This window comes from Sinocyclocheilus anshuiensis, unplaced genomic scaffold, assembly GCF_001515605.1.
Source record: "Sinocyclocheilus anshuiensis isolate Anshui unplaced genomic scaffold, SAMN03320099.WGS_v1.1 scaffold86, whole genome shotgun sequence".
NCBI lineage: Eukaryota > Metazoa > Chordata > Actinopteri > Cypriniformes > Cyprinidae > Sinocyclocheilus > Sinocyclocheilus anshuiensis.
Genome location: NW_015547662.1, coordinates 430,286 through 453,133, shown reverse-complemented (window position 1 = coordinate 453,133; position 22,848 = coordinate 430,286). Strand labels below are relative to the sequence as shown.

At 34.4% G+C, this 22,848-nt stretch overlaps 2 protein-coding genes and 2 pseudogenes across 3 annotated transcripts in view; 1 reads left to right on the top strand and 3 right to left on the bottom strand.

The window, feature by feature from the left end:
- The window catches only part of LOC107702318 (sodium-dependent phosphate transport protein 2B-like), a 7,486-nt pseudogene extending 1,351 nt beyond the window's left edge, over window positions 1-6,135 (bottom strand).
- Window positions 6,136-9,684: 3,549 nt separating this feature from the next.
- Window positions 9,685-12,716, top strand: LOC107702262 (OCIA domain-containing protein 1-like). Its single transcript, XM_016504520.1, has 8 exons — window positions 9,685-9,715; window positions 9,793-9,848; window positions 10,133-10,217; window positions 10,311-10,364; window positions 10,889-10,940; window positions 11,433-11,584; window positions 12,469-12,618; window positions 12,712-12,716. Exons 1-8 carry the CDS (start codon window positions 9,685-9,687, stop codon window positions 12,714-12,716), a joined length of 585 nt encoding a protein of 194 aa, XP_016360006.1.
- Window positions 12,717-13,796: 1,080 nt separating this feature from the next.
- On the bottom strand, window positions 13,797-17,972 carry LOC107702316 (cysteine-rich hydrophobic domain-containing protein 2-like; annotated as a pseudogene).
- LOC107702315 (pre-mRNA 3'-end-processing factor FIP1) overlaps window positions 14,171-22,848 on the bottom strand; it is a 16,299-nt gene continuing 7,621 nt past the window's right edge. For both annotated transcript variants that reach the window (XM_016504584.1, XM_016504585.1), the window contains exons 13-19: window positions 21,388-21,414; window positions 21,169-21,220; window positions 20,702-20,760; window positions 20,360-20,540; window positions 19,950-20,096; window positions 18,802-19,092; window positions 14,171-14,182 (exon numbers count right to left, since the gene is read on the bottom strand). In XM_016504584.1, coding sequence (XP_016360070.1) covers window positions 18,951-19,092; window positions 19,950-20,096; window positions 20,360-20,540; window positions 20,702-20,760; window positions 21,169-21,220; window positions 21,388-21,414 — 608 coding nt within the window. In that variant the 3' untranslated portion in view covers window positions 14,171-14,182; window positions 18,802-18,950. The remainder of the gene's footprint in view (window positions 14,183-18,801; window positions 19,093-19,949; window positions 20,097-20,359; window positions 20,541-20,701; window positions 20,761-21,168; window positions 21,221-21,387; window positions 21,415-22,848) is intronic.

Sequence of the window (22,848 nt, the reverse complement as noted above, 5' to 3'; positions counted from 1 at the left end):
AAATACCCCCAAATGTTTTTTGAAAAAAAAAAAAAAAAAAATTACATTTTTTTTCTCCATGAATTCATAGCAAAATAAATGAAAAAAGATAACAAGCAACAGAAAAATCTAAACTACTGTCTTAAAGCCAAAACTGATGGCATTATTTACTCACTCTCGTGTTGTTCCAAACATTTTTGACATTCTTTTTAATGCAATTGCAATAAATGGTGACTTTTGGGGCTTAAAAAAAAAGGTTTCATAAAAGCAGTCCATATTATTTATTATGACAGACTAAAATTTAAGCTGTTATGCACATTCATGAGAGAAGTACATGTCCAACTCATGCTTAAATCAGGGTTATTGTAACTAAAACTTAAAATAAAACCATAAAAATCATTAAAAAAATCATAAAATCATACCAAAAAAACTAAACAAAACAAAAAGAAATTGTTACTTAAAATACAAAATGTTAAGCTTATTTAATTTCAGCTAGTTGCCAATATGTCTTATTTTCATTTGGTTTAACTTGAAGTACTAAATTAATAAAAAATAAATCAACTAAAATGAATAAATAAAAATTTATTAAAAATCTAGACATAATAATAATAATAATAATAATGGCAAAAAAAAGAAAAGAAAGAAAAAGAAAAAAAAATTAATGATTCATTCACAAATTGGACACTTTCAGTTCTCAAGTCCAACATTTCTCTTTTTGTGTTCCATATGAGGGTAAGGAAATAATGCTAAACTTTGACAACAGAAGACAATGAATAGATGGTTGTACTGACCAACAAGAGGAGTTATAGCCGAGGTAAAGACAGAACTGCTCTGGACAATAAAAGTCATTCCTGCGCCAAACACTATTGCAATGTATCCAGTCAGCCATGCAAATGGAAATGGAAAATCTGTGCATACAAAAACAATAAATACATAAAATACAAAAACAAAATATATTATAATAACATTTAAATTCCAGCTTTACTCATTTTTATTTTGCTTATTTTAAACAGGAGTTAACTTCTAAATATGCTCTCTAGTTCTAAAATATCTCAAGGATGCTGACCAGTGTTCATTATCTTCTTGATGACAACAGCAACCTGGCCCTTGAGCATTGAGTTGAGCAGTTTCACAATCAAAATGAGGCAAGTGCACAGGATGAGCAGAGAACAAGCCAGCAGAATCAGACCAACCGCCAGGTCAGAAAGGTTTGTGTTCACAAAGATGTGATTGCCTGGAATAGCGAGAGACCACAGATGAGTGAGAGTGTCTGCTTGTTTCTGTATAGTGCATTAGTCTTTGCTGGATTATCAATATCAAAACTCACATTTTTTGATGTTTATAATTTCTGTAACATTTTTCAATTCCCAACAAGGAAAGTCGCTGCAGTTCGACGTTGTCACGTTCTGGACAGTCTAGAAAAAAACATTTTGTCAGTTGTAAAATATCAGAAAATCACAGTAGTTTTGCACATGTCTACAAAATAAAATGGCATTTTTTTTCTTCCATCTGACATGAATTAGAATAATTACCGTGTTTGAGGCTGTTTGGCACCAGACCTTGATGAGAGATTTGTTTTTAGCTTCAGGGTCTCCAGTTGCAATGCCGCTTATCACAGATTCATCCAGCTAAAAAAAAACAGAAAGGAATACATTTAAAATAATTATTTTTCATAACTAATCTCTTGTTTAAGATTACTAATCTTTGTGAATAGCAACCCTTGTAACTTTGTACTGTACATAAGGGCAATATAAGTGTTTGCATGGGGTAATTCACTCTCTTTCTGTCCTGTTTTTAATGTTAGCTTCTTTCAACATACTGACACAATCATACATACCTCAATGATAGAGTGGGTGAGTGGATCAGTGATAACATTCAGAAGGGCTGGTGCATTTTCGCCACTCTGGATATTAAATGATTTGATTATGAGATCTGTGAGCTTCACCAGGTAACCTGTGGCGACTTCCAGTGGCAAAAGCACCAGGACAGAAAGCCAGTTAAAGAAATCATGCACGGTGGCTCCCGCAAATGCCCTGGACACAGAAAAGAGTCAGATCTCAAATGAATATCATCAATATCTTCAAAACTAAAATAGAATTACAATCTGTCATTATTTACACTCTAAAGTAACCTAAATAATGACAGAGTTTTAATTTTTTTGGGTGAACTGTCCCTTTAAGTGAATTTCTCTCTGAAACGTGAAATCTGTTCCAGGCTCATGTAATGTTCTGCACAGTCATGATACATTATGAAGTTAATACTGAAGCCTTGTCCTTACCTACGGAACTTGTTCCTGTCGCCAACTTGTGTCATGGCTACAACAGTATTTGTGACTGACGTGCCGATGTTGGTCCCCATAATAATAGGAACGGCAGTTGAGACCTCCAGCACTGTTGATAAGTTCAGATGCATTAAAAGTGAAATGTATTGACATGGTTTACTCTGATAATGATTTGATTATGATTCTTTACAAAATAATGTGATCCATCAAGTCTGAAATCCAGATCAGATCAATTTTGACTTTGAATTATTCAAATATTTTGCTACAAAAATTTGCTGAAGACACAAATGTAACAGTATAGTGAATCAGGTGGATTTTTACAACTGACAGTTGAAGTCACATATGAAATACCCTTTACTGTATAAATAATATAATCAATTATTAAGTTGCCATGCACTTTCATTTTTAGATGATGCATTCATTAATTTTTGCATTCCTAATCATACTCATCATTGATTCTGATAGTCAGTATTAGTTTGATTTGATACTCACATCCAGAGGAGACCATGCTGACCACAATAGATGAGGAAGTACTGGAGCTCTGGACTAGGAGCGTTACCAACATCCCGATTACCAGGCCTGCCAAAGGGTTTGATAGCACTGTATTCTCCTGGAAAATGTCCCCTGCTGTTTTACCTGAGGAAACACACGTCTGTGTTATGCATAACCAAAAACAATGAGATTGTACTCTTAGAAATTGCCCAAGTAAAACCAAAAGGCATTTGACCCTAGCCATAGGACAATAGTTCAAGGTCCACAAAGAACTTTTTATGTGTGGGATAATCCATACAGACAATTCTGTCATTATCAGATATTTCTGTCACCTGTCTGAGATAAAATAAGATATTTTGAAGGGTGTTGGGAACCAAACAGTTTCGGATCCCATTGACTTCCATTATATATTTTTTTGTCCTTAACAGTGGAAGTCAATGGTAACCAAACAGTATCTCCTTTTACATTCCACAGAAGAAAGCCATACAGGTTTGTTTGGAACAGCATAAGGGTGAGTAAATGATGACAGAATTATCATTTTTTGGGTGGACTAACAATTTAAAGCAACAAGAAACCAATGCACTGATCTGAACCTAAAATGTGATTCTTTTCACAACCTAAGAACAATTTAAAGTGTTATTAAAGTGTTTATTTCAATGTATACCTCCAACAAGCTGGAAAGCTGAGCTGAGGATTTCCAGTGAGCAAACAAACATGTACAGCAAACCAACCAGCAGAAACAGCTTTGCTGCGTTGATTAGAACTCTTAAGATCTTCCCTTTAGTGTCCAGATCTAAACAGTTAACAGACGAAAGAGAGCAAATAAGACAATAATATATATGTGTGTGTGTGTGTGTGTGTATGTAATATATGTACATATATATATACATAATGCAACAGTTTACGGAAACTTTAGACATAATATATAAAAATATATTTTTTTAAAAGTTAGCTTTTTTTGAGTATCATATTTGATACATCAGGCATTTATGGTTGATATGATATAATGCATATTGAAAATATGGAGCTCATACTTGAGGAAGAAAGAAACATGTCAGGCCCAAAGAAAATTTCAAGTCAGTTGCTGATATTTATACGAAGTATAAGTATTCTGATAGCTTGTCATCTATGAGATTTGTATAACAGTATAGCAGACTACTTACATAAAATCTAAATAAACATCAGTTGCCATCCTATATGTCCCAATAATATGTCTTAGTAAGATAATATTTAAATGTTTTTAAAAGTTTTATAATAGGCTCTGTAGTTTTAATTGTGGGGGTCAAAACATATAATGCAATGTAATATAATGATGATCGAGAGATGTACAAATAAACGTTCCTTAAAAGCCTGATGCATCATTTCTTTTTTTTTTTTTCTAAAAAATGATGTATGGATAATCAAATAAATGTAAGTTGCTTCAGTTTAATCAGTGTACATCTTGAAATATTATAAAAGTTATTCTTATGTTTATTTTGTATAATCAGTAAAGATTTCACAGCAAAAAGACATGTGTACCACAACCAAAAGGAGAATGTTTTTACAAATATACTAAAAGGCCTTTTGATGAAAAAGTATCAATCAGACGACAGAAGGCATGTAGCAGATTGTGTACAACAGGTTTTTCATGTTTTGATCAAAGTTTTGATCAAGTTCATCATTTAGAGGCCTTATACATATGTATCAGTTTTAAAAAATTGACCCTTATGACTGGTTTTGTGGTCCAGGGTCACATATGATACAGTAGCTTTATAGGGTTCAAAACAAAATATGTATAAAGTAAAGCTAGTTTTGTAAGGTCACTGCCAGCCTTATGTGCAAACATTCAGCATACCTGCCCATTTAACCCCTGTGTCCTGCAATTCAAGCATTTCCCAGGGATCCTCCTCAATCAGAGCCACTGTGGATAGAGCTGGGGCCATGGACAGAGACTTCTTTCTGGGAACTGAGAGAAGACGTGAAAGATTTTGATACACAATTTATACATAGATATTGACTGTACATACCGTCAAGTATTTCTTTTGGCTTCTCCTCAGATTCATCCTCTTGCTTTGGTCGTGGTGCCATTGTCTGTGAAATATAAATATCAATTCTGTTTTATTGGTTCTTTTTCAATGTTATAGACTCAATAGTTTGTAATTGCTTGCTGCATCTTCTGTATTGTACAAATGTAATGGTAATGCTATCTAATAATTCCATTTTCATAACTGTCAGTGATACTCCAGTCAGGTTCTATAAAATGTGGAAGTCTTTTAATGGTGTGGGAAAATAACAAGATATGATATGAAAGATAAATATGTACTATTCATTAAGACTTCTGTCATTCATATTATTTTTAATATTGTGATATTTAGATTTTGTATTTGTGTTTGTAAGTAAATGGACACAAGGCACAGAGCGTCACAATAATCAGAGCTTCCTCAATTGATCAAACTCACATGGTTTTATATTGATTTCTGTACTGTGCCAAATCATTTCCACACTGGCTTCAACACAATGCAAATGACTTTGTGGCTCATCATAGTTATTGCCAATATATACGAAAATCAAATGAATTTTAAAATATTACCAAATGATACAACAGATTACATCTTTGGATGTTGTGGTTTTATACCAGCTTTTAAAGTACAGTAAAACTATTTGGTTGCAATAGTGAGAAGCATTTAGTATTTTCCTAGAAAGAATGAAATGATGATGATGCTGTTGCACAACAGGTTATTTCAGGATGAAATTTAAGTCTGTTGACATAATCAATAATACGATCTGTATGCTACAATTTAATGACACTTATAAAGATGATTTAAATTACTACACTATTTGCATACTCAGTTTAACATTTATATTTATGTGATGTAAATATTATACAGTACATTGCATTTTTTTTACTTTACATGTAACTGCACTTGTAATCCTCACTTTTTAAAAAACATAATGCTTGCTTTTTATGCATAGGAGATGTTACAAAATCTCACTAAATTGTTTCTGTCTAAATTATAAATCTAACTAAATTATAAACTACTGGTATAAAAGTGTCGACATATTAATTAAATTAATTAAAATATACATTTTGAATATTAAGAATCTATTTTATATTTTAATTCATTAATATTTAATTAATATTTCAATTTTACTGACTTAAAAAACACTTACCTGACGTGTTGTCAGGTCCCGTGTTGGCTTCTGAAATGCTTGACTTATCAATGGTCAGATCCGTGTCCCCTCTCTACCTGTCTCAGCCCAAACCAGTGTACCCAGTGCAAGACTGTTACTTTCAGACCTCAGCTGACAAAACTACAGCCTGAACAGAAGCACTTGTCTTGAAGGAGACCACTCTATGAGACACACACAAATTCTGCTGTTCTTCAGACTGGCTCAGTTCAACCTCTGCCCGGTCAGATGCATTTATAGCCCCCCAGCAGATCATTTAGGATTCCCCTGTCCAAGGTTTATCACGTCGGTGATAAAGGGGAAAGGGGAGTGTGTCTGTGCAGGCACGTGTATATGTGTGCCCATTTATGCGCATGGTTCAAACTGTCTGAGTGTGGCATCAGATAATGACCGTGTGAAGTTGTCTGCTATTAAATGTCTGTGATATGAAAGACCTAATGTGCAATTGTGTTCTGTGATGTGCCCTGGGAATAAAAATTGTAAAAACCTCATTTTTATATGGTGAAATTTAATTATTTATGTTTGACTGTTTGAGTTTAATTAAAATAAAATCAATTTAATAAAATGAAAATTAACCATTGGTCTTCTATAGTAGCTTACATTTAGATCACGATAACCACAGTTAAAATCACTCATTTAGTACCTCAGTCCCATGATAAAAAGGTAACTATATGGGTATTTGTATGAAAAACATTAGTCTAAATACATTTAGTATAAATGCACAAACGCTACAGCTTAATCACAAAAAATACTGTAATTATATTCCATTACTCATTTAATACATTTAATACATTTAATACATGTCTGCATTAATAATATAATCAAATTCTATATGAATATTCCAAATATCTGCACTCTCAACTCTCAGAAAAAATGGTACAAAAGCTGTGACTGGGAAAGTACTTTTCAATAGGTACTAATATGTACCATGTACCATTTTTTACAAGTTACAAAATGCTATAAAATGTGACAAAATAATTCACCTAATGTTCCTCTTCCATAAAATCAACTAGGAGAGGCCATAACCCAAAAATTAGCTATCTCCAAAAAGCCCTGAACTCCTTCTTTAAGATGTGATATTTAAAGCTTACACTTATTCTAAGTTAGATCCACTATTGTATGCTGTTGCCGTATGGCAACATATCATAAAGTACCTTAAAATAATATTTTTTTCCAAACATTTTTTTACAGCACTTCAAGTTAAGCCATTCTTAGAAAAGAAAAAGATTCAAATATTTTTTTCTATAGGTCTATCATAATGCGTGCGGTAGAGGGTTTTAATATAGTAATAAAGATAATGTCCTCTGCAGAGGACAAAAATGAACTGCTGGTTCTCTTGAGAGTATGTGTGAGGACACAACTAGTGTGTGTGTGTGTGTGTGAACCCTGAATCTAGGACACTGATCAATAACATTCCTGTTGACCCTGCATTTGCACTGGATCACATGACAATCAGTTTCTGAATGAATGAGATCATTATTATGACGGTGAGGGAAACATCCATCCATCCATTTTCCAAACCATTTGTGTTTGCGAGGATGCTGGAGCCTGTTCCAGCGTCTCGGGCCGTATGCGGGGAAACACCCTAGACAGATAACCAGTCCATCGCAGGGCAATGGGGGAAATCTCCCCTAATATATTTATATATAAGATGCCATATCAGGAGTCATAGATTAGAATATAATAAAGTATTGTAAATCAAACTTCGTATAGTAATCAGCTCATGAGTTTTTCTCTCCCCACATCAAAACTCTGTATTAAAAAGAAGTTGTGACTTCAGAGTGAAACTGCAGTGCTCTCTGCTGGTTTAAAAGCACTGGTTAAGTAAGCATGACTCTCTGCTATTACGTCTTAACTTCCTTTGTGTAACTGAAAATAAACATTATTTATAGCGATATCATATAATATGAGAAACCAGGCCTAGGTGTCACACTTTTTGCATCAAAACGATACAGTTACAGTACTTACTGAATGTGAATGTTGTGACAACATGCCCCAACAGTGCATATGGATGGGAACCAGCCTGTTTTTTATTTTTATTAATTTATTTTTTTGGCTAAATTTAAGCAGTTAAACCATAATGAATAGTAAATAATTTGTGAGAGTTTTGAATTTGGCGTGTGAAAGTACCATACAAATTTGTGTAGCCTAATAGATATCAAGTTCAAACAAAGTTAGTAAGGTATACATGAAACGTCCCTTTATGACAATTACCTAATTATAAAGATGAAAGCTATAGATAGACAAAATTAATTGATTTTTAGAAATAAGATATTTTGCAGTTTATTTATTTGAAGTACAAATAGTGTATCCTTAGAACACAGTGCAGTAAAATAAGTTATAATTATGTCACGTTGTTACTTGTGTTACTTGCTGTTTCTTTGTAATTAACTGTGAAATTTACTAGCAATTAGTAAGTGATTTTTTTTTTTTGCATCAATTTTCCAGTGTACACACAAACAGACAGACCCTATGACCTTAAAAGAGACAGTAGAGAAGCAATGCAATTCTGTTTGGAGCTGATCGATCACTGAATAAATGATTTTCCCAGTTTAGACTAATGGAGCCACCAACTGTTTTCAGTTCAGTTATCTCTCCTTTTCGAAAACCACCAGTTTTATAACCATTATTTATGATTATGAGACAGAGTACACAGATATTTCTGTTATTAGCCTACTTGAAGTGACATATTTTGCTATAAATAAATAATCTAAGACTGACCTATGAAAACAGCATACACAATAATATTAAGTGCTTAACAACACAAAGACAAGACTGGGGCGCAGTAATCTACCTCAGATCAACTATTCATGCTCAGCTATGATTTGCATTAGGGAACACAAGGTGTCCAAAAGATGTAAAAGGAAAACATACTAATATTAGCAGAAAATATAAATAGCATTGATGCATTAAGATCTTTCTCACCTTTTCTCCTATGCATAGAGATTCACATGTGAAAAATAACTAATGTAACTTCTAATCAGTGCTATTTTAGTAGATTTACATGTACATTATTATATTATTTATTAATATTTTGAGTTCGATTTTATTTTTATATTTTCAGTTTTCATACGTTTCATGTTTGTCATGTTTTTACTATTTCTAGCTTTAATTGATTTTATTTCAGATTTAGTTTGTCATTTAATACTTCAAATTAAACTTCAAACGTTATTTCAGTTAGTTGCCAACTAATCTTCTTAATCTTTTAATGAGTTTTTTGTTTGTTTTAAATCTAATTTTTATATTTTATTTTATTTCAGCTTTATTTCAATTACCAAAAACTATTTTTTAACTAAGTAATGTGCTTATATTTTCTGCATCACAATATGTCAACTCAATCACCCAAATAAAAAATAAAATAGCTACTCACTTAAATAAGGGATATGCAAAATGGTTTCGTCAACACTGTATAAGTTTCAATAATAGACAAATCAACACATAGGGCTGGAAATCAACTTGAAACGATCCTGTAATAATTAATTAATTCATAATCAAATATTTGATCATGGTAGAGTAACAGACTGTCAGAAAGTAAATGAGCTGGGTCTATCTCATGTGTTCTTATAGTTACATTTAATGTAAATGTGGTTTTGATAAGTACTTTCACTTAAAAATGTATGCTTATGAATTTGTTAGTATATAGTTTAGGACTTCAACATGTTTATTTATGTTTTATGACCATTTTGAGAAATAACAACGAAGTTGTAGTGTCAGTGTTGCTATTTCATGTCAAACCGCATGGTGGCGCTGAAAGCTGGTCACCCATGAACTCTTACAGCACAGTCGAGGAAGAAGGTTCCAGTGGATTTGACATAAGCATGACTGGGGCTGGAGACTAAGACTAAGTCTTAAGTCTAAGTCTTGAGACTAAGAGCAGCGGTATCCGTCCCAGCAGTCTCCAGCCGACCCTGAACGGCCAGGAAATACAGTCTTGGTGTGTTTGGTAACAAACATCACCTAAAAAGGCAGAAAATGAGTGATGTTGACAGGTTATGCACTGTAATGCTGATTGTAGTTGGCCTCTATAGTCTCACATATACAGTAGTCCTGCTTGTGCATGAATGCATGCTAGATCTGGTCTTACTACTGTAATACCACGTTTTTGGACATTTGTCGTGTTGATATTTTGTGGGGTTTAAAATGAAATGTTTATGTGGTGTTTAGCCTAAGTGCTCTAATAATAATAATAATAATGTTTATGTGTATATGTAGGGTCCCACAGGAATTGACCACATCCCCACAGAGGAGGAGAGGAGGGTGTTCAGGGAGTGCAACCAGGAAAGCTTCTGGTACAGATGTGAGTGGAAATCCAGTGTTTTTAATCATTATTATGCTTGTGGTTTTATTGATATCATAAGTGAATTATGCTTCTGTCTTTACGTACATACAGCTCTTCCTATATCTGTCATCAGCATGGGCTTCACTCAGTTCCTTATCTCTAGAGGTGGGTTTATATTTCATGCATAGGATAACATGTGATGTTAGATTGTGATATGCTGATGTCAACTATTAGTTATGTACTGATATAATATAATATTCTACATTTTTGCTCATTTAGTTTGTTTTTTTTTTTAAGTTGAAATGAATACTTTTAATTACCATGGGTGCATTAAAGTGATCAAAAGTGAAATAAAAAATGGACAAAATAAATGCTGTTCTTTGGAACATTCTATTCAACAAATATCCTGAAAAAAATATTTTCACAAAAATATTCTACAGCACAAATGCTGTTTCTCGAGCATTAAATCAGTATATTATAATGATTTCTGAAGAATCATGTGACACTGAAGGCAAAATTAAAATACAATAACAGTTATTTTAAATTGTGATGATATATTTCACAATATTACTGTTTTTCTATATAACTGATCAAATAAATGCAGCCTTAGTGAGCATAATGGACTTCTTCAAAAGCATTAAAAAAATCTTTTTAACTTTTAAACAGTAGTATAACTGTATTTGTTTCAGGTGCTCTTACAGCCTCCGGTAGATTTGGATCTTTGCCCAAAGTAGCTTGTGAGTAAAATTTACTTTATAAAACAGATAGTTCCAGTCCTTGATTCTGATTGGTTGAGCCGCGTTCGAAGCTGTTGTAAATTACACTACAAACATACACCTTTGTTTACTTTTGTGTGTTGCTCGGCAACCACTGTGTTGGAACCACAAGTGGTTCTGAGGAACTACATTGTTTGGTGGAAGAATACTGTTTTTATTTATATCATTACAATTTATTTGCTCCGTTTTATTCTGTGAAGTCCGAGACAGCGCCACCAACCACCAGTGTGAGCAACAACATGCACAGACATGCCACCTACATTTAAAGGGGTGGCATGCGATTTCTGTGCCACTAGCATCACCAAATTCTCAAAGGATTCCTAAACACTCCTACTACATTCTTTCTGTCTTCTGTGGAACATAAAAGAAGATATTTTGAGAAATTGTGATTTTTTTTTCCCCAAACAATGGTCTATTGGTCTATAGTTGGTCTATAGTTTATTTTAACGTATTTCAGGTTTACCCATAAGCACCCGGAACCGAGTGATCCAAACAAAGCCGACTTTGAGCCGGCCTTTCAACTTGATGATCAGAGGAATCAGTCCTTCTCCTATTCGAGTGATTTCACTTACATGTCCTCAGCAACTCACTCTGACACCCAAATTACAGGTAGGTTATAGTGCCTCCATCTGTTTGCATTAAAAACTGCCGGAGAGGGCAGCACGATAATGGTGAAACTGATCATCACAATTATTTTTGCTCAAAAATGATCATGATTTAAAGGGTTAGTTCACCCAAAAATGAAAATTCTGTCATTAATTACTCACCCTCGTGTTGTTCGAGACCCATACATAAGACCTGCGTTCATCTTCGGAACACAATTTAAGATATTTTTGATGAAATCTGAGGGCTCTCTGACCCTCCCATAGACAGCAAGGTAACTACCACGTTCAAGGTCCAGAAAAGTACAAAGATGATCGACAAAGTAGTCCGTGTGACATCAGTGGTTAAGCTGTAAAGTTACGAAGCTACGAGAATACATTTTAGCGCAAAGAAAACAAAAATAATCATTTTATTCCACATTTTCGTCTCTACTGCGTCACTTGTGGACGCGCATTCACGACAGTATCATGACGCGAGCGTGTGGTGGCGCCGGCGCTGACCCAGATCCGGTGTGATGTTGGTTTATTTGACCTCATCTAGTTTTCTAATTTACCATATTTAATAAAAACATTAATGCACTATCTATTATAAACTGGTAAAACCCTAAGAAGCTTCTCTCAAAAGCTGCCAGTGAAATTCCTAACATTAATTCTAAACTAATATTAATTACTAAATTAAATTTTTTTTTCCACCATTAAAGCAGCGAACAGACTTTGTAGCACAGAGCCACAATCCCAAATATGGTTCGAGATTCATGTTTGGTCTTATAACCCTCCTAACATTTGCTGCAGATCTAATTTCTTAGAATATTAAGAGTAGTTCACCCCAAAATTAAACTGATGTCATTTTTACGTCATAGAGTGAAATTTAAAAACATCCCTCTAATCCAGCAGAACCAATTTACATTGAGGAGGATGTACAGAAGAAACACATTCTGTACGAGGAGCTGCGGAGTAAGAACAGGGAAAACTATGAAGTTACGACTCCGAAACCAGAGACACTGTTGAAGCCTTCGGCCGAGACCAACCCAGCCAAGAGAGGTGAGATATGACAATAACCATGCAACGTCCTAAACTAAAAAAAAACAAATGTACATGGAGAAATAAAAAGTTACTACTTTTGACATGTGTCAGGTTGAGACACAGGTCAAGTATACTAAATAAATACTTAATAACTGAGATCTGTCAATTGAATTTGTTTGATACTCTATTATGCCACAGCCAAACAGAGTATATTTCTTATGCTGACCAATTATTTAATCGTAAATACACAAAAAAAATGACAATATTTTTAAATATTATTACAATTTAATATAACTTCATACACTTTTAAAAATGTAATTTATTCCTGTGAATATTCAGCAGTAAATACTCCAGTCTTCAGTGTCACATGATCCTTCAGAAATCATTCTGATAGGCTGTTTTGGTGCTCATGAAACATTTCTTATTATCAGTGTTGAAACCAGTTAATATTTTTGTGGAATCAGGAATAAATTTTTATTCAGGATGATATAAACGATGAATAGAAAGTTCAAAAGAACAGCATTTATTTGAACTAGACATCTTTTGTATCATTATAAATGTTTTTACAGTTACTTTTGATCAATTATTTGATCAAATTATTTCAAATCTATACTGACCCTAAAGTTTTTTTCTGTATTAAGTAAGAGTAGTGTTTTGTACATATACTAGTAAAAATGTTTTTACCTACTTCATATATATTCTAATAATTTTTTTTTTTTGGTGTCTGAGAGATTGGCTTTGTACCCATTTAATTGAGGTTAAGACACAGTTTTTGTTTTTAAATTGTGTACAGCTTAATACAATAATAATAGCAGCAAGATTTTTTAATTTGTAAGGATACACTTAGGTTTTTACATTCCCGGAAGACAATTCTAATGGTGCTTTCCCACTCAAAAACTGGTCCCACAGTTCCCTTAGTATTGTGGTCCAGTTGCTACTGTACTTTGAGAGTTTGTAGCACCATGAAATATTAAGGTCAGCAGGACATTTGATTCAGGGACGAGTTACATGTCATTGTTTAATATATGAGATTCATAAACCTCTTATCTGAAGTATGAGCAATTATTAGCAGATACAGTTTTAAGACAGACTAAACCACAATAACTGTGCTTAATTCAATATTAAACTCTTTGAATTCAAACAGACTTCACAATATAGGCTTATATTCAGCATTAAATGGAAAAATGAAACAAAAATCAAGTTGGGCATATTTTATTTCTGTACACACATTGTACATAAATACGCTGGAATTATTTTTGAAAAATAAAGACGATGTCCCTGGGATTTGGGATGACATCAGACGCGAGATAGGAAATTGTAATTTCAGTAATAATATTGGTAATCGCACACACATACACACTTCATAAATTTTAAGTTTTAAGATCTAATAACCAATTGTTTTATTGAGTATTGGGACATAACCGTTTTATTAACCTACAACTGGATACATTTACACAAATATAGCTCACTACGAGAAAATGTCTGCATAGGACTCCTGATCCAGGATTGAAACAATGATGAAAAAACAAACAAATTAAGTGAAAAATATTAAATTAAAAAAAGCATTTCCGCCCTGGAGAAACTCCGATATTTGGGGGTTCATAAAAAAAAATTCAGAACTTTTTATTTTGTTTGACCACCAATAAATTGTTAAAATGAATTAACTTTTTCAGTGACCCAACAAACCTATAAATGTTTTGTCTCTCACTTGTGAACAAAATTACAAACAAAATATCTCAGGGACAGACAGAAATAATCACCCACCCACACACACACACACACACACAACCACACACACACACACAAATCAAGAGACAAATATTTGCTGCACGTCTTTTTAAACTGAGCAAGTAAACAAGGATAAAAAAATAAAACCCGCAAACAAATCTAATCTGTGCTGCATCACTACCCATAGGTGCACCTGGACCGCATCAGGTCAGTGACTTCAACTAGACTCAAAAGTCCTGTCAGAGTCTAGATGCTGCGTGGCACAGTCAGTGTTTGATTGTCTGTGTATATGGATGATCATTTTTGAAAAAGAGAGATGGGGAACTATGTATTGTGCATTGACCGTGTCCATTTGGCTCTCAGCTAACTGAAAATCCATATGAATCGTTCCTAACATCCATATTTTGAATTAATACAGTAAAAGAGTTTAATTCTACAGTTGCCACTTCCTCAAGCCATTCTTCACTGATCAGTTCCACAGTGATGGTTGTTGTCGGCAAAAGAAAGTCACTTAGCTAGTACGCAGACTGTGTGATTTAGTTAAGGTATAGTAGACGTTCCAGTTAGGACTTTCCGTGGCCTCCTCGCAGGCTCTGTGTAGCCATGTGTCTGTAAAGGTCACTCTGTGTGTATTCATGCACTCGCAAAACCAGAACGGCACAGACGTGTGCCTCAGTCTGTGCGTATGTGTGTATGTGGGTTGTAAACAGTGCTTTCTCAGTGAGGAGTGCTGTGAGTGGCGCTCGGACGTGAGGTGAGTCGCTTGCTCAGTGTGGAGGGAAAAGGGACGAGGCCACATGATAAAACCAAGACAGTACCGGAGAAAGGCACCTCAGGAAGACCACGCCGGAGGGACGAGCTCTGGCCCGCCACTGCTAATCCGGCCTGAAGATGGGAATCTTGGGTAGAAACTCTATCAGGATGACCTATAAATAGGACAGAGAGACATGAGGAATGTGAAGTTAACACATTTTACTAGTTATTTTATTTGAAACGGTCACTGTGCAATTAGATTTGAGTGTGTTCGTTGTTGGCTTACATATTCCATCATGTTGTTGGTTTCACACTTCCTTTTGCTGAGTCTCCAATGCAAACATAGCTAAATGAACAGAGGGCACGTAGTAAAATTAGCACCAGACAGGAAAATGCAAACAAGCAAGAAACCTTAAGCATACCTTGTGATACAATCTGTTGTTTTCCCACTCCAGTAACTTCTCTATGGATCTGCGTGTCTATAGGTGAAAAGAGACATATTATTCAGCATTCGAAAGGTATAATAACTTTAAAAGAGCTTGTTGTTTATGTCCTATAATGTACATTACTCTTCAAAAGTTTGGAGTCTGTAAGTCTCTTATGCTCACCAAGGCTGCATTAATTTGATTTAAAAATTCAATAAATATGGTGAAATGTTATTACAATTTAAAATAACAGCTTTCTATTTAAAAAATATCATTTACTCCTGTGATGGCAAAACTGAATTTCTAGCAGCCATTTCTACATTTCAGTGTCACATAATTAAAAAAAAAATCATTCTAATGCACTGATTTGTTGCTCAAGAAACAAACAGTTGAAAACAGTTGTGCTGCTTAATATTTTTGAAATATTTAAAGTTTAAAGTTCAAACCATCAGCATTTTTTTAAATAAATAAATCTGTTGTAACATTATACATGATCAATTTAATGTATCCTAGTTGAATAAAGCATTCATTTAATCGTTTGACAGCACTAAAAAAAAAACCTGACCAGGTCTACTGTTGTCAGTTATCCAAGACAATTTTGTCCCTCATTCTGTCAAAAAAAGGAAAAAACATGCCACAAATGCTTTTGATAAAGCTAAACTTCCATTAAGCGAGTGACTCTGAACACACTCACCCTCTTGCTCAGACAGATGACCGGCCACAGACTAAAGCCCAGAGTACAGCAACAGCACAGACAGCCGCACAGCAGCCAGCGCACATTCACCGGGAGAGCCTTCCTCAGACAGCTGTTCACACGGTTTATGCTGGCTTTGAACTCTTCTGGTGCGACCTGTAAATCAACAAATTAAGCAAGAACCCATGTCAGACCTCAGGATTACGTGGGACACTTGCCAAATTGTAAAATATACACTTGACAATCAGTTACTATTGAAAAGTGCAACTGTGCAAGTGAACATTCTGCTAAACTTATTTGGTGTCCCACAATGGTCTCTGATCTCTTGTCAGGTGCTCTCTAACCTCATCAGGCATTATAGGAGAAAACTCAGAGCTGTTATTATGCCAAATGGAGGTTTCAAAAAGCATTGAATAAAAGGGTGCCATTAATTGTGTCCAATGTGTATAAGAGAAAGCATTTATGTCATAATATTTCCTCCATTTTAAATTCTTATTCTCCAATGAAAAGTTCGATTTATGTGAATTTTTAAAATAAAAGATCAAAATGATTAACATTGCAGATTTATTTTCACAGCCTTCTTTGATCATATTTACCAAGGGTGCCAATAATTCTGACCACGACTGTATATCTACTGTAATACTCTATACACTGAAGTATATTGTTAATTTTTTACACTAGACCAAGGGTTTTCATCCTGGGCATGCTAGGGGGTCCGTTGAAAGGTTTAGAGAAAAACAGTGTAAAAAATGTAAAAAAATAAATAATACAATTATATAAAATAAAATAATAATTAAAATAAATGAAAATTATATTAAAAAAATAAATCAAAACAAGTAAATAAATGACTATGAATGTATTAATTTTTCACAGTATAGATTGGGTCTTTATACAAGAAACTACAGATGCCTTTTTAATTTTAGCATGGAGGTCCCCAGCATGAAGATTTGTATTTGTACCAGGCATGGTTCGCAAAAAATGAGTTTCACCATTTTACTCACTCTTGTGATATTCCCATATATTTTAATAACTTTAACAAAAAAAATTAATACAATTTGACAACCTCAGTCACCATTTCCTTTCATAGTATGGAAAAACGATGTAAACGATGACTGAGGCTGTGAGAAAGAAAGTCACACAGGTTTGTAACAATTAGAGGGTGATCACAAATGACCACAGGACTTTAGTTTTTGAGTGAACTATGCCTTTAAATGTGCAATATATATAAATTAGCTACTCTGAATTTTGTGCTTGGCTTCTTAAACAGCATTTAGAGCATTGTATGCGCATCCGAACATTTCAAATGCTTTCTAGGCAGTTAAACTAGGTTTTCAGACTAGTCTTAAACTGCTGTAGTGATACTTAGCGTGTCTCTAAATGAGTACCGTGCTCCTAATGGCTTTGGTTTGCTCACTGGTGATTGATAATCTATATACGAATAGATCCAGCTGCCGGGTGTCTTACACAGTGACGTGTCCTGATCCGCGCACTGCCACCGGGTCCGGAGCGTATTTGAGCAGCTGCTCCTCCGCGGCCCTGTCCTCGTCCTCTTCTTCCTCTTCCTCCTCCTCGTAAATCTCATCAAAGTCCTCCATCATCTCCCCCCGCCTCGGCCTCTATGCTTCCCGAAAGAAGCGCCGAGAAAGACCGTGTCTCGCACACGTTACGCAAATATTTGCAGTAACGCGGATCGCACGGCCGAGAAGAGAAACGACGGTCCCGAAATCCGGATCAAAATATCAACATCCGCCGAAAATCTCGTGCGGGTTGATCTCGGGATACATCGCGAGAGTATTTAAACCACATTCCGACTGTTTGAGGTTCTTTCAATTTATCGGTGTGCGACCTGCATTCTTTATAACTAGTCAAATCAAGCGCTTTTTGACATACTCCTCCCTCAGCACGTTGAAAGAATAAAAGTTAATACAAGAGTTAGTATCATAATTCAAAACATGTTTCCCTATTAGTTTGCGTTTGCTATTTTACGAGGTACATTAAAACATTTTATTATATAGAGTATAAATATAAAATAATCTACCAAGCTTTTTATTTAAATTATATTAATATAATTTTATTAAACAAATGAAGAGCAGAATAAATATTGCACATTGTATCCTAGAGTTTCCAAATATTTGCAATTTTTAATATTTAGTATATAACTAGCCAAAGAATTAAGACTTTTATTTAGCAAGATTTTTTTTTTCTTTCTTTTTTTGAAAATGATAACAGTTTCTTCAGCACCAAATCAGCATATTAGAGTGATTTCTGAAGGATCATGTGACCCTGAAGACTGGAGTAATGATGCTGAAAATTCAGCTTTGCAATCACAGGAATAAATTACATATTAAAATAGAAAACAGTTATTTTAAATTGCAGTAATACTTCACAATATTTCTGTTTTTACTTTATTTTTGATCAAATAAATGCAGCTTTGGTGAGCATAAGAGACTTCTTGCAAAAACATTAGAAAAATCTGTGTACATATATTTTTCACAATATGTAAAAAAAAAAAAAAAGGCTAATACACAATATATGAAAGACACAACAAACATTACCAAATGCTCTTTTTTTTAATCCAACAAATCAACATCTACATGGTACAACTGCACTGGAATAAACAACAAAACAAAAAAAGGGAAACATGAAAACAAAGGAAGGTAAACTGGATTATAGTTTCATTTAGCATGATTTGGTTGACAACCAGCTCTCTGATGACAAGAAGGAAGGAGAGCGGAGAAGAGAGACAGGAGTTACTCCATGGCCTCCTGGTTCTCCTGGTCAGCAGAACGCTCCTCGCTGGGCTCCTTGCCCTCTTTGCTCCTCTTGGACTTCTTGTGCTTATGGCGCCGGTGACTGTCACCCTCCTCGCTGTCATGTCTCCGTCTGCTACTGCTGTAATAGAAACACAACAAACAGGTTCTTAAAGAGAACAGAGAACTTCAGATTGTGTATGCATGTGTGTGTTTGCGCGCATGACGGAAATTAACTTTCCTATTACGGGGCCATACTTACCTCTTTAAACTGATTTCCAGAGGCATTTTTATTTTTATAAGGACTTTTTTTGCAACCTTATTAAATGTATGAGTCATTACATTGCAATTACAATTGCATAAATAATAAGATTAATGTTTTAAATATAACAAGTTTCATATAGAAGTGTGAAATTATGGGGGGGGAGAAATGAAATGATAACGATACGAATGATATGATTAAATATGAAACTAAAACTGCCAGTAGGTGGCGGCAAGTCAATGGCTGCATCCGAAATTGCATACATCCCTACTATATATAGTAGGTAAAAAAAAAAAATATGTAAAAAGAGTAGTATGTCCAAATTTATAGCATTTATAAAACAGAGGGCTCCCGGATGACCAACTACTTCCAGCGAGATTCTGAAGTGCGCATCGGATAGTTCACATAAAAATTAAGATTCTGTCATCATTTACTCACTTTTGCTCTTCCAAACCTTTATGAATTTCGTTCTTCTGCTGAACACAAAAGTAGATACTTTGAATATGTGTAACCAAACAGCCATTGACTTCCATAGTTTCATTTTTGGGTGAACTATCCCTTTAATTCAGTAACAAAACACTGCTGTGCCTCCGGAGATGTGCAACAGTCTTTCTTGTGTGATATTGCTATCTCATGTGTTATAAGTACATCTCAAAATTTGGGTGGGGGGGATTTTTATTCATTTTGGTGGCGTTTTTGCCCCAAGCCTTCGTTAATTTCTGACATTTGTACGTTACCTCCGTGATGACTTGTGCCTCCCTTCCTCTTTCTCTCTGTGCCTCCTTTCCCTGTGACGCTCCTCCTTCTCACGGCTCGATCGCTCCCGATGCCTCTCATACCCTCTGTCTCCGTAGTCACGGTAAGAACGATACCGTTCTTCATCACTGCAAAAGAGCAAGTTTAATCAATTAAAAGCTTAAAAATAGAACCAGAGAAACTAGGACAAATAATTTAAACTTTGAGAGAGTTAAAAAGTCAAAGATTACTTTTTTTTCCCCCTTTGGAATAACATTTAATGATGAATCATGCACAATAAGAATGCAACTTAACATCTAAATTTGTCAGTTTATCAACAATTCTACACTTTCAAACTAAAAAAAAATAAAAGTACATCTGTGTAGTGAATGAGTGGGTTGGCATCTTTCACCTGTTAAAAGCCACAGAGGAGGGACTATGGTCTCTCTCATGGCCACGTTCCCTCGGCCTGTCCCTCTCTCGCTCTTTTTCCCTCTCTTTGTCTCGCCGAGAGTAGTAGTCCCACTGCTTCGGGTTGTCCATCAAACCAGGCCAGGGGTTAACAGCTCCTTGCATGGGTGGAGGAAACCCACCTGAAAACAAAACCATAAGAACAATCCCCAATGCGCATGATTCTTAATTGAGGTTAATAAAGCCTGGAATAGATTTAAGTACTTGTGACCTGTACTGAGATATAAATTAAATTAGTTTTTCAGATAAGTAGAATAGACTGGGGAGATAGTCCCACACTTACCTGTAGGAAAAGGGTATGGAGCAACAGGACGTCCATCATATCCTCCCGGGTGCCCACTGCTAAATACAGCACACAGGGAATTAATGAAGTGTTAAAGTGCAAACACTGAAAATTACACTTCAAAAATGGCATGCATTTAAATCTAAATACAGAACCATAAAAATAAATAATTATGTTATTATATAAACATATATATTATTAAATAATGATTCATTTAAAATAACTTTAATCTCTAATAATATTGAATTTCTATTTTAATATATTTGAATTAAAAATGTAATTTGTTCCTGAGTCAGCAAAGCTGAATTTTCAGCAGCCATTACTCATTTTGTCAGCCATTGTTTTGTCACTTTTGATCAATTTAATGCATCCTTGATGAATAAAAGAATTCATTTCTTTTCTTTAATACCCATCCATGTACACTAATGTTAATAAAAGTATCAGTTGTGTACAGAAGCTACACCTACTTGTCTATATTAATAAGTGAAGGAGGAGGTCCTCCAGTGGGAGGGGGGAAATCTACAACACAAACAGAAACATAGTAAAAATACAGGAATTGTTCATAATTTATTCACAATCAGTCATAAAGTTTGAAATTTCAGTAGACAGGTGCTTTGGAAACATTTAAGAGCTTTATCATAAGTTACTTTTGCTATGTTTGTTATTTTATTGTGCACTCGACTTACTGGGTGGAGGAACAGTGATGGGAATCCCTGTTAAAAAAATTAAATATATGAAAAATTATTTCCATAACTGCACAGAATATGACAAATACATAAAAATTTTACCAAACAACAAGTAAAAAATGCTATGAGAACCCAGTGTCAGTGGTGTTGCAAGTGATTCTTTCATACGTTCTTAATGGATTTAAAATGTGTGTGTGTGTGTGTGTGTGTGTGTACACACACACACCCACACACACACACACAAAGAGTGGAGATCAAAATTAGAGAACAACATATAATTTACTAAATTTCGAGGTCACTGCTTAGTCCTATTTGAAGTTATCCTAACAGGAGTAGAGTTTTTTTAAAGCATATTTCATAAATTAATTGTATTCTGAAGCACAGTATAAAAAAAACTTATATTTGAAAAAGAACTCAAAATTAGAGAACACTTACAGATACCTCCAAGTTAATAATATTAATCTGGCACCTGGTGCTAATTTCCTTAATTACAGTGGCATGTGAAAGTTTGGGAACCCCTTGCAGAATCTGTGAAAATGTGAATAATTTTAACAAAATAAGAGACATCATGCAAAATGCCTGTTATTTTTTATTTAGTACTGTCCTGAGTAAGATATTTTACATAAAAGATGTTTACATTTAGTCCACAAGACAAAAAAATAGCTGGAATTATTAAAATAACCCCCTTCAAAAGTTTGGGAACCCTTGGTTCTTAATACTGTGTGGTTACCTGGATGATCTACGACTGTTTTTTGTTTTGTGAGGGTTGTTCATGAGTCCCTTGTTTGTTCTGAACAGTTAAACTGAGCACTGTTCCTCAGAAAAATCCTCTGTGTCCTGCAGATTCTTCAGTTTTCCAGCATCTTTTGCATATTTGAACCCTTTCCAGCAGTGACTGTATGATTTTGAGATCCATCTTTTCACACTGAGGACAATTGAGGGACTCAAACACAAATATTAAACAAGGTTCAAACATTCCACTGATGCTCCTGAAGGAAACACGATGCATTAAGAGCCTTTTGAACAGGATGAAGATGTCCCGATTTTCCAATGTTTGAACCTTTTTTAATAGTTGTGTTTGAGTCCCTCAATTGAAATTATTGGGAAATAGAGTTACCAAACTATATCCTGTGCTGAAGTTATTCAAAGCAAGGGCCTCTACACTTCCTACTAATTTCTGACAACTGTAACCCTCCCGTGCTACAGTGGTTACTGTTCTCCAATTTTGATCACTGATTTCTTCACAAAATATTTTTTTAATTTTTTTATGCTTTGGATATTTTGTAAAACATATTAGTAAATCAGTGATATACCTACAGCTAATATTCCTTCAAATTCTGAGTGAAGATTAACAACATTTCAGAAAGAAATTTCTGAAGTTTTCTAATTTTGATCTCCACTGTATGTATGTATAGATATATATATATATATATATATATATATATATATGTATATGTATAT

What these genes read in the sequence shown, in the direction of transcription:
- LOC107702262 (XM_016504520.1), top strand. Translation starts at nt 9,685, where the DNA reads ATGAACTCTTACAGCACAGTCGAGGAAGAAG. An exon ending in TCAGTTCCTTATCTCTAGAG is followed by an intron (nt 10,365 to 10,888) that starts GTGGGTTTATAT and finishes TATTTGTTTCAG; the next exon opens with GTGCTCTTACAGCCTCCGGT. An exon ending in CTCTGACACCCAAATTACAG is followed by an intron (nt 11,585 to 12,468) that starts GTAGGTTATAGT and finishes CCTCTAATCCAG; the next exon opens with CAGAACCAATTTACATTGAG.